This window comes from Somniosus microcephalus, chromosome 9 (genome assembly GCF_052327205.1).
Source record: "Somniosus microcephalus isolate GS21.2 chromosome 9, FLI_Smic_1.0, whole genome shotgun sequence".
Classification (NCBI taxonomy): domain Eukaryota; kingdom Metazoa; phylum Chordata; class Chondrichthyes; order Squaliformes; family Somniosidae; genus Somniosus; species Somniosus microcephalus.
In genome coordinates this window covers 82,218,562-82,230,818 of record NC_140995.1, presented here as the reverse complement: position 1 = coordinate 82,230,818, position 12,257 = coordinate 82,218,562, and the positions used below count along the sequence as shown (strand labels likewise).

The following is a 12,257-nucleotide window of genomic DNA, read 5'->3' as shown; positions in this document are numbered from 1 at the left end:
TTATTTTTATATTAGGCAGATATGCTTTTTTACTTGTTATTTAAACTATTCTATTTCCATTAACAGTTACTTACCAACAGTCTGTTTTATCTCTGCCATTTGGTCTCTTTTGTTAATTCATTTAGGCCCAGTAATTCCTGTCACAACGCGTGAGTAAGGACAGGGTACTCACGCGTGTGCCAGGAGGAATTGTCGGTTTTCAGCATGCACAGTGCATGCGCTGAAAAACGGCATTTCCTGTCCTCTGACCCAAGGGGTTAAGAGGCTGAACGCATGCGCGGTATCGGGCAGCGCGTGCGACTTGGATTTCCTGTATTTTTACAGATTTGCGCATGTGTAAAGGCCTCCGGTTTTTATGCATTGAAAAACCACACGTAAGTACTTAGTTTTACAGGTAAGTGGTCTTTTAGTACAATTTAGAATTTTTTTTCCACAGGTTTATTATTTTTAAAGAATCTACAGTAAGGTAAGTTTTGTTTTAGACCCTATTTTTTAAAAATTTATTTTTTTCAAAAATTTGATTAATTGTTTAAAATAGTTTTTTAAAGTTATTTATAGTTAATTTAATTATTGGGATGCTTTTTAAAATTTTATTTAAAGTTTAAGTAGTGTTTTGGGGTGCCGTACTTTTCATGAGTTTGACAGTCTTTACTATCAAACTTATGAATGAAGTTTCCCCTCCCCTGATTGGCTGAACAGTGCTCACCTGATCCCAGCCGGCACATCGCACTAACTACGCCGCTGGGTCAGGTTAGCACAGCGCGCCGGGATCAGAACCTGGCCACTGACAGGAAAGCCACTGCGGGCCAGATTTCAGATGTCGGCGCGCAGGGTGAGCGCACATCGGGGGCTTGCACGCGCGGCAAGCCCCTGACAGGAATTACTGGGCCTTAATCATTTTTATTGGTTGGCTTATAATGGCTATTTTTAATCTGGTGTGAAGCTCTTGATAAATAATGTGTAAATAAATGCCTTAAGAGTGTATTAAAAATTATAAGTGATGTGTATTACAGTGTATTGTTTAGACCATGAATTCAGATGAAATAACTCGTTTGCTATAGCTCAACAGTAGTGGTTTGTGCTTTAAAGGGTTAATGCGCATTATCTGTATCTAATAAAACCATCACTGAAATAAATTCCTTATTTTAACTTACCTAATATATTGTTTATAATGTGCAACTTTAGTAGAATTATTCAAGAAAGTTGCTCATAAAGGTGCTCTATTTCTTTTGTATGTACTCAGCAAGGCGAAAATCTGATAATTTGCATCAATTACAAAGTAGTGTCACATTAAAACTCCTGTAAGCGTGAAATAGAGTAACATTAAAATGAACAGTTACTGGAATAAGATGGTTTTCTATGCAATGATGTGTTAGCAAGAAATGGAATATGGTTCAGTTGTTCTGGCTTTATCACTTATACATTGACAATCTGTATAAACTGTAATCTAATTTACAAACAAAAGATTTTTCTTAATGTTAAGTATACTACCACCCATTAATATGTACCTATTTTAAATTCCAGATCTCGTTGACTTCCTTTGAAAAGAGTGTACTTTGGAGATGTCACGGCATCACAGCCGGTATGAGAGAGATTATCGCATCGGGTGGGACTGGCGGGATCGAAGCAGCAGCTGTAACAATGTAAATAATACCACCTGCAGCAGTGGCATTGCCAACAGTAACAGCATCGCTAACCGACCTGGTCTTCTGCCACTGCCAATTGTTCCCTCCCGTCTCTTAACTCCAGTCACACCTGTCTGCACTACAGCAAGTAATGAGATGATGACGAGTTTAATGGCCAGCTCTGTTCCTTCCACAACAACAGCTTCTAAGGTGGGAGATGTTCGAAAATATTATCCTGCATTATACACTGGTTCGCATTTTCATATTGCATACAGTTAGCAAAACTTGGGCCCCGATTGTTTGGGCTGATTTCTGCTTGTTTTAAGATGGCTTTTACACTCTGGCGTATGCGAGTGAGATTCTAATGAAATTTCGGATTTACTCGCTGCCTGGCAAATTGATGTAGGTTTCTGCTTAACTTATCCTTTGTGCCGTTTCAGAAAATTCCAGTCCACAATTGTACAAATATTAATGTACATTGCTTAATATTTTCATGTTTTTTTTAAATTCATTGATGGGATGTGGGCGCCGCTGGCTGGCTAGGCCTGCATTTAGTGCCCATCCCTAATTGCCCTTGAGAAGATGGTGGTGAGCCGCCTTCTTGAACTGCTGCAGTCCATATGGTGTAGGTACACCCACAATGCTGTTAGGAAGGGAGTTCCAGGATTTTGGCCCAGCAACAGTGAAGGAACGGCGATACAGGTCCAAGTCAGGATGGTGTGTGGCTTGGAGGGGAACTTTTAGGTGGTGATGTTCCCATGCGTCTGCTGCCCTTGTCCTTCTAAGTGGTAGAGGTCGCGGGCTTGGAAGGTGCTGTTGAAGGAGCTTTGGCGAGTTGCTGCAGTGCATCTTGTAGATGGTACACACTGCAGCCACAGTGCGCTGGTGGTGGAGGGAGTGAATGTTGAGGGTGGTGGATGGAGTGCCAATCAAGTGGGCTGCTTTATCCTGAATGGTGTCGAGCTTCTTGAGTGTTGTTGGAGCTGCACTCATCCAGGCAAGTGGAGAGTATTCCATCACACTCCTGACTTGTGCCTTGTAGATGGTGGAAAGGCTTTGTGGAGTCAGGAGGTGAGACACTCGCCGTAGAATTCCCAGCCTCTGGCCTGCTCTTGTAGCCACAGTATTTATATGGCTGGTCCAGTTCAGTTTCTGATCAGTGGTAACCCCCCAGGATGTTGATAGTGGGGGATTCAGCGATGGTAATGCCATTGAATGTCATGGGGAGATGGTTAGAGTCTCGCTTGTTGGAGATGGTCATTGCCTGGCACTTGTGTGGTGTGAATGTTACTTGCCACTTGTCAGCCCAAGTCTGAATGTTGTCCAGGTCTTGCTGCATATGGACACGGACTGCGTCAGTATCTGACGAGTCTCAAATGGTGCTGAACAGTGTGCAATCATCAGCGAACATCCCCACTTCTGACCTTATGATGGAGGGAAGGTCATTGATGAAACAGCTGAAGATGGTTGGGCCTAGGACACTGCCCTGAGGAACTCCTGCAGTGATGTCATGTGATTGATATGAATGACCTCCAACAACCACAGCCAACTTCCTTTGTGCTAGGTATGATTCCAACCAATGGAGAGTTTTCCCCTTGATTCCCATTGACTTCAGTTTTGCTAGGGCTCCTTGATGCCACACTCGATCAAATGCTGCCTTGATGTCAAGGGCAGTCACTCTCACCTCACCTCTTGAGTTCAGCTCTTTTGTCCATGTTTGGACCAAGGCTGTAATGAGGTCAGGAGCCTTTATCAACCATTTTAATGGAGGCATTAACCTATTTATTTTAAATGGGTTGGAGCTTCGGCCTTTGTTAAAAAGGAATGTCATAGGAATGCATTAAGTGTTTGTATGCAGAGTAACTTCACTGTCTCCAAATAAAGCAAAGTTGCTTTCTCTGTGGTCTTTATACTAAAGTCAGGAATCTATGAAATATCAGAACCAAACTATCATTAGTTTTAAAAACTGGTATTTGATGACACTGGCACTTAAAGTTAAAATACAATGGTCCCAAAATTCCAGTAATTTTGTATGGCATATATCTATCTGGGGGAGGAGGGGAGACGGTCAGAATTTCAGACGTAAAGAGGATATGCCAGTTTTACACATTTAGGTTCCAACCTAACTTCTGTATCCATTTAATTGAAGTTGACCATGTGCAGGTGTCACTTCAGAACACTTAGTACAAAGGGTGATGCCTTTAAATTTGTGAATGCACTTATAGGGTTAATATAGGTCTACTGTCTGAAATGTACAAATTATACATGAATGACAGTTTGCAACCATGACACTTAGAGCTAGCAATTCGGCTCCTTTGCGCCTGTCGTTGGCGCCTCTCGAGAAATTCAACGAGGTGTTGCTGAGGCGCTACCCGATAGCGCCGCACCCCCGCCAGTAGCGCCCTGTGCTGCTGTGTCGCTGTGCACTGCGGCCCCTTACCGCCTCACGGCAGAAATTCAGCTGCACCAGACGAGGCTACCGTGGCGATATCAGCGCCAGCCTTTCGGGTCGCGAACCGGGCCGACCTGCACTCATGGGACAGTATTTAAAGGGGAGGTGTGGCCGCAACCCGTGCCGCGATTTTCTTTTTTTGGCTGGCCTCCAGGTCGGCCCTCTGTGGTGGGCCGCGGAGTGGTCCTAGCCACCATCGTGCAGCCTGGCACCGCGTCTTGATGCCAGGCTGCGGCCGCAGCACCACACCACCCTGGTGGCCTAGTATGGGGTCATCGGAGACCCTGCAGAGTGCGCAATGGTCCTCCCCTTTAACTGAAGGGGAGGGGTGTTGAAACGCGGCAGCGCACCACGGAGCGCTGTCAGTTGCGCCCCCGACATCGCCTCGGTTACCGCCCCAACAGGAAGTGCAGCGCCCGACATTGCGCTCCACTTCCTGTGCGGGGCAGTAAGCTGAATTTAGCGGCTGGGGCGGAATTTCTGTGCCAGGCGATAAATGTCCGGCCTTAACTCGGTTACCGCCCCCAAACGGGGCGTAACTGAATCTCGCGCTCTTAAACTTTGCAGACCTTGTGGAGTCGTTAAAGCTTGTCTAGAACTAGGAAGGAGTCCTGGGGGAGGAGGTTAGGAATTACCAGTCATTACCTTTCACATGGTCCTGGTTGCTGTATTGACAGGTCTTTTGTCATCTACTCCCACTTTTCCACCACTTACTAATTTTATAATAATATTTAAGTCATTCTCTGAGAAGTTTCAGGTTCTTCTTACTGGTTCCTTTTCTGATTCATGCCATCAAATTGCTACATGTTGGTTCTGTTTTAACAGCAGTTCAGCTTTAAATCCTGCATGCTATACTTTTAAGTGCTTCCTCCACAACTTCTCCGCCAACCCCCTCAGAATTTTGGGGCCAACAATATAAAAGCCTACTCCAAAGAGTAAAAAAGAAAATGGGGAATGGACTGCTTGGTTTTGCTTTCACTGACACTTTAGACTAAAAAGTGTTTCTCCAAATTTTTTCACTGCTACAGAAATATGAAATGGATTTGAAGTTTCTATAAGTGTAACATAGTGAAGGGATTATCTTTCTTACTGGTCAGTTATTTTAGTGCTGGGCAATTGAAGCACCTAGAATGATAGGTACTGTACTTCCTACTGCTTTCAAAGGTAAACAATGTCAATGAACTTAGCTTGAATTTCAATTTTTTGACTGAAATGTCCTTGTGCATTTGGCTCCACTTGTATACAAGACATTTGCTATCTGAATATACTTGCAGAATTTTTTTATTTGATTTCTGGATGTGGGCAACGCTGACACGGACACATTTATTACCCATCCCTAGCTTCCCTGATAAGGTAGTGGTAGGCCTTCTCCTAGTATTTGTAAGTTGTGTTTCAGTTGGTAGCACGCTCACATCTGAGTCAGATTTCAAATCTCACTCCAGAGACTTGAGCGCATTATCGAGGTTGACACTCCAGTGCATACTATGGGAGTGCTGTACTGTTGGAGGTGCCATCTTTCAGATGAGACATTAAACCAAGGCCCTGTCTGCCCTTTCAGGTAGACGTAAAAGATTCCATGGCACTATTTTGAAGAAGAGCAGGGGAGTTCGCCCTGGTGTCCTGGTCATTATTTATACTTTAACCAACATCACTAAAAAAACAGATTATCCGGTCATTATCTTTTTCAGGTTGGCAGGCTGCACCTAGTAGGATGCCACAGGGATCGGTGTTGGGGCCTCAGCTATTTACAATCTATGTTAATGACCTAGATGAAGGGACCGAGTGTAATGTATCCAAGTTTGCTGATGATACAAAGCTAGGTGGGACAGTAAGCTGTGAGGAGAACACAGAGTCTGCAAAGGGATATAGATAGATTAAGTGAGTGGGCAGAAAGGTGGCAGATGGAGTATAATGTAGGGAAATGTGAGGTTATTCACTTTGGTAGGAAGAATAGAAAAACAGAATAGTTTTTAAATGGTGAGAAACTTTCAAATGTTGGTGTTGAGAGAGATTTGGGTGTCCTCGTACAAGAAACACAGAAAGCTAGCATGCAGGTACAGCAAGCAATAAGGAAGGCAAATGGCATGTTGGTCTATATTGCAAGGGCGTTGGGAGTATAAGAGTAAGGAAGTTTTGCTACAATTGTACAGGGCCTTGGTGAGACCACACCTGGAGTACTGTGCACAGTTTTGGTCTCCTTATCTAAGGAAGGATATACTTGCCTTGCAGGCGGTGCAATGAAGGTTCACTAGATTGATTCCTGGGATGAGAAGGCTGTCCTATGATGAGAGATTGTGTAGAATGGGCCTATACTCTCTGGAGTTTAGAAGAATGAGAGGTGATCTCATTGAAACATACAAGATTCTGAAGGGGATTGATAGGGTAGATGCTGAGAGGTTGCTTTCCCCTGGCTGGAGTGTCTAGAACTAGGGGGTATAGTCTCAGGATAAGGGGTAGGCCATTTAAGACTGAGATGAGGAGGAATTTCTTCACTCAGAGGGTTGTGAATCTTTGGAATTCTCTGCGCCAGAGGGCTGTGAATGCTGAGTCTGTGAGTATATCCAAGGCTGAGATAGATAGATTTTTGGACTCTAGGGAATTCAAGGGATATGGAAATCAGGCGGGAAAGTGGAGTTGAGGTCGATGACCAGTGACATAAATCGTGCCATTCATGTCGAAATAACTTATGAAATATACTGGGCGGCCTGCTGGTGGCGCTGTCCAGGGAGAGTATAAATACTCGGGCACAGGCCCAGCTTGCTCAGGGACGTTTTATAAACAGGAACTAGTGAAGGATAATTCGACTTCCATGTTGCAAAACAGTCGATTAAAGCCTTGTTTAATACTCTGACCAAGTGCCTGGTAGTTTTCTTACATCAATTTAATCGACTGTTTGCTGCTCCATGCTCTGAGTGGTTTTGGGAACAGACGGCTACGACTCAAACGGTAGAAGGGAACCAGAGGTAGTAATCAATCCATCATGGAGAAACTACTCAGGCCCGCCCATCTTGACCTGGACCCAAATTCACCTACAACGGCTAAGCTATGGAAACACTGGTATCGCAGCTTCAGCAACTTCCTCAGGGTGTGTGGTGAGAATGTTCCTGATAAATTAGAGATACTTGCCAATTATGAATCCTCTCATGTGTTTGACTATATCGAAGACTGTGTAGACTATGACTCCGCTATCCGAATACTACAGCAACTATATGTTAAGGCCCCAAACAAAATTTTTGCTCGGCATCTACTGGCCACAACGCGACAACAACCCGGGGTATCACTTGACGAATTACTTCAAAAGCTTCACAGGCTCATCAAGGATTGTAATCTCAAAGCTGTCGCAGCTGAGCAGTACCAGGAGGAGTTAATTCGTGATTCCTTTATTAACGGAATTGCGTCTCCTTTCATATGCCAGCATGTTGGAGAATAAAACCCTCAAGTTACAAGCTGCCTATGACCAGGCATGTTCTCTGGACTTAGCAAAAAAAACGCAGATGCCTATCTTTTACCACGTGCACGGACTGCTGCTATCACTTTTGGTGACTCCTCCAATGGGTCTCGGGCGGAAGCCCTCACTGATGACTACTCTATCCTAGCCAATGACAACCCTACCCTAGAAGCCCTCACTGATGATGACCCTGCCCTAGCGGCATCTTGGCAATCTGGAAGGAAGTGTTTCTTCTGTGGAGGTGCATTCCACTATAGGAAATTTTGTCCTGCTCGCAACACAACCTGCAGTCATTGCAGTAAGAAAGGTCACTTTTCTAAGGTATGCCAGTCAAGAGCCTCTGTTAGTAAGAAAGGTCACTTTTCTAAGGTATACCGGTCAAGAGCCCCTGTTAGTTTTGCAGCTGCTATCTATAAAACTGCTCCTCCCCCAAGAGCCACAACTAAGGTTACAACTGTCAAGGGTAAAACTACTCCTCCTCCCATCACAACTGTTTTTCCCCCAAAGCCTGTCCCATGCAGCCACGAAGGTTTCGGTAAATGGACACATTTTGAGTGCACTAATCGACTCGTGCAGCTCTGACAGCTTCATCAGTGAGCAGGCTGTCAGTAAGTTAAAACTGCGTATTTACCCCTCGGACAGGGAAATTGCAATGGCTCTGATGACACTGACCACCAACTCTTCCAGCTTTTGTCTTGTCGACCTTATTCTCAATGGCCGCGCTTATTCCTCCACCTGGCTCGGGGTGCTCAAAAACCTATGCAGTGATGTGCTCCTGGGACAGGATTTCCAGAAACAACACAAAAGACTCACTTTTGTGTTTGGAGGGTCAAAACCGGAACTTACTATTTCCAAAGTACCGTTTTGTGCACTTTCGGCGGCTTCGCTCGACAAGCCCTCCTTGTTTGCCAATCTTTCCCCCCGATGTAAGCCCATAGTCACTAAATCACGATGTTTCAGCCAAGATGATCTATCCTTTATCGAGGCAAAGATCTGTCGCCTTCTAGCTGACTGTATCATTGAGCCATGTTCATCTTCCTGGTGGGCTCAAGTCTTTGTTGTTAAAAATCCTCTGAAGCAACACAAGAAACGTCTTTGCATCGATTACTCGCAAACCATTAACCAGTATACCGACCTGGATGCCTACCCACTACCACGCATCGATGACATGGTCAATAGCCTTGCCAACTACAAGGTATTTTCAACTTTTGACTTAAAGAGCCCATACCATCAAGTACCGTTAAAGGACTCTGACAAAAAGTATACGGCCTTTGAGGCCAATGGTCGGCTTTACCAGTTTTGTCGCCTTCCATTTGGGGTCACCAATGGGGTGGCCGTCTTTCAATGAGCAATGGATAGCCTAGTCAAACAGGAGAACTTAACGGACACTTTTCCATATCTGGATAATATCACCATTGCTGGTCATGACCAGAAGGAGCATGATGCCAACCTCTAGAAATTTCTTGACATTCTCCGTCGTTGCAACTTAACCTTAAATGAGTCCAAATCTGTGAAATCAGTACCTTAAATGAGTCCAAATCTGTGAAATCAGTACCATCAGTCAACATCCTTGGCTACTAGGTGGGCAATGGTGTCATCAAACTGGATCCGGAGCGACTTCATCCGCTTCAGGAGCTCCCTCCTCCTACGAATCTCTGCTCTCTTTGTCGGGCCCTCGGCATGTTCGCCTATTATGCGAAGTGGATACCCCACTTTTCCGACAAGATCCAGCCCCTGGTTCACGCGAAGTCATTTCCGTTGAAGGCAACGGCTATTTCAGCTTTCGACCTCCTCAAGTGACAACTGGAAAAAGCCACGCTTCGTTCCATCGATGAAAATCTCCCTTTCCTGGTCGAGTGTGATGCATCGGATGTGGCGATCTCGGCTACCTTGAATAAAGGTGGTCGACCTGTTGCATTTCTGTCCAGAACTTTGCAGGGTCGCAAGCTCCATTATCCTCCTGTCGAGAAGGAGGCAACAGATATCATCGAAGCAAATGGAGTCATTTTCTCGCTCATCGCCATTTCACGCTTATAACCGATCAGCGCTCTGTGGCCTTTATGCTGGATAACCAGAAACGCAGTAAGATCAAGAATAACAAAATACAGTTCTGGAGGATGGAATTGGCCACCTTTGGCTACACCATACATTATCGACCCAGTAAAGAGAATGTGGCCCCAGATACCCTCACGCATGCATTCTGCTCTTCCGTGTCAACTTCGACTCTTGCGGATCTTCATACTGACTTATGCCATCCAGGCATTACCCGTATGTTACACTTTGTCCGATCTAAAAATCTCCCATTTTCTACGGAAGGCGTGAGAAGAACATGCTCCACTTTTAGAATTTGTGCGGAATTAAAACCGCAATTCTTCCATCCGTTGGATGGCTCGCTCATACACGCTACACAGCCTATGCAGCGACTCAGCATTGACTTTAAGGGGCCACTGCCCTCCTCAACGCGAAACACCTACTTACTTACTATGGTGGACGAATATTCACACTTTCCCTTTGCTTTCCCCTGTCCCAATATCTTTGCTTCCACAGTGATCAAATGCCTCGATCAAGTCTTTTCCCTTTGCGGTACGGCCAATTTCATCCACTCTGATCGGGGTCCCTCCTTCATGTCATGCAAACTCAAAAGTTATCTTTCCCAACGGGGAATCACCACAAGTAGAACGACACCATATCATCCTATTGGAAACGGACAGGTTGAGAGATACAATGCTTAACAACTTCTACGCTCACTTTGTTAGGGACAACAGGGAGCCGGCTACCAAAGCCTTGCCACCCCCGGAAGACCAGGTGCTCACTCTGTCGACCTCTGACGTAAGGGGTGTTCTACGCGGAGTGAACACATGTAAGGCTGCTGGACCTGATAGCATCCCTGGATGGGTACTCAAGGAATGTGCTGATCAGCTGGCTGATGTCTTCACCGCCATCTTCAATCTGTCATTGGCCCAGGCAGTAGTCCCTACATGCTTCAAGACCGCTACCATTATTCCTGTGCCAAAGCAAACGGCTGTGACGTGTCTGAACGACTATCGACCTGTCGCACTCACACCCATCATAATGAAGTGTTTCGAGAGACTGGTCCTGGCTCACATCAAAGCCAGTGTTCCCGCCTCTCTTGACCAACACCAGTTTGCCTACCGTGCAAACAGATCAATGGAGGATGCAATCACAACTGCTCTACACTCTGCATTGAATCACTTAGACGGTAAAGAGACCTACATCAGAATGCTGTTCATAGACTACAGCTCAGCATTCAACACTATCGTCCCCAACAAGCTGGCCACCAAACTCCACACTCTTGGCCTGAACACTTCCCTTTGCAACTGGACCCTGGACTTCCTAACAAACAGACCCCAGTCTGTCAAATTAGGTAACCATACCTCCCCCCCCGACCCTGAACACGGGGGCCCCGCAAGGATGTGTGCTGAGCCCCCTCCTCTACTCCCTCTTCACCCACGACTGTGTGGCTGTTCATGGTTCCAACACCATCATCAAGTTTGCGGATGATACCACGGTGGTAGGCCAGATCACCAACAACGATGAGTCAGCCTACATGGAGGAGGTCCAGCATCTCGTGAAGTGGTGCGCCGATAACAACCTGGCCCTTAACATCAAGAAAACCAAGGAAATCATTGTGGACTTCAGGAAGTCTAAAGGCGGAAGTCACACCCCCATCCACATCCATGGGGCTGTGGTGGAAAGGGTGGACAGCTTTAAGTTCCTCGGAGTCCACATCACGGAAGACCTCTCCTGGTCCCTCAATACCTCCTCTTTGGTGAAGAAGGCCCAGCAGTGACTATATTTCCTAAGGAGGCTGAAGGGATGTAACCTGTCACCCCTGATCCTCTCTAACTTTTACCGCTGCACAATAGAGAGCATCCTGACAAACTGTATCACAGTATGGTACGGCAGCTGTAGCTCCTATGACCGAAAAGCCCTGCAGCGGGTAGTCAAAACTGCCCAACGCATTACCGGCACCCGGCTACCGACCATAGAGAACATCTACCAGAAATGCTGTTTACGGAGGTCACTGACCATCATCAAAGACCCTACCCACCCCGGCCACAGTCTGTTCGCCCCCCTGCCATCTGGGAGAAGCTACAGATGCATTCGCACCCGAACGACCAGATTTAGGAACAGCTTCTTTCCCAGGGCTGTCATCCTACTGAACTCCACAAATAAACTCTAAAGCCTGCACATCTGCCAATGCACTTTATTATGTTTATGCTAATGTATTACAAGCCAAATGTATGTTGAATGTTTAAATGTCTTAATCTAAATGTACACTCTCGGGAGCCGCAAGCCTACATTTCGTTGTACTGCACTTGTGCACTAACAATGACAATAAAGTTGATTATGATTATGATTATGATTATCATTTGGAACGCTGTTCATCTTGCACTGCGGTCACACAACCTATCAGACCAGCAGTGGGAAACTATGCTCCCTGACGCATTGCATTCCATCAGGTCTCTTCTTTCTACATCTACCAACGCTACTCCTCACGAACGATTCTTCGGGTTCCAGCGTCGCTCCACTCATGGGACGTCCCTACCATCATGGTTGGCAGCTCCTGGCGCCATGCTGCTCTGAAGATTCGTCCGATCCTCTAAGAGTGATCCCCTCATCAACGAAGTGGAACTGACGGATGTCAATCCCACGTACGCATAGGTGCGGTACCCTGATGGCCGGGAATCTGCAGTGTTATGTCGGGATC

At 45.9% G+C, this 12,257-nt stretch overlaps 1 protein-coding gene across 6 annotated transcripts in view; it reads left to right on the top strand.

The window, feature by feature from the left end:
* Positions 1–12,257, top strand: part of klhl29 (kelch-like family member 29) — a 732,755-nt gene that overhangs the window by 312,578 nt on the left and 407,920 nt on the right. For 5 of the 6 annotated variants that reach the window (XM_085996817.1, XM_085996816.1, XM_085996818.1 and 2 more), the window contains one exon: positions 1,525–1,835. In XM_085996817.1, the coding sequence (XP_085852943.1) occupies positions 1,563–1,835 (273 nt within the window). In that variant the 5' untranslated portion in view covers positions 1,525–1,562. Of the gene's footprint in view, positions 1–1,524; positions 1,836–12,257 lie in introns of those variants that run through there. The other variant, XM_085996821.1, reaches the window with a different exon arrangement.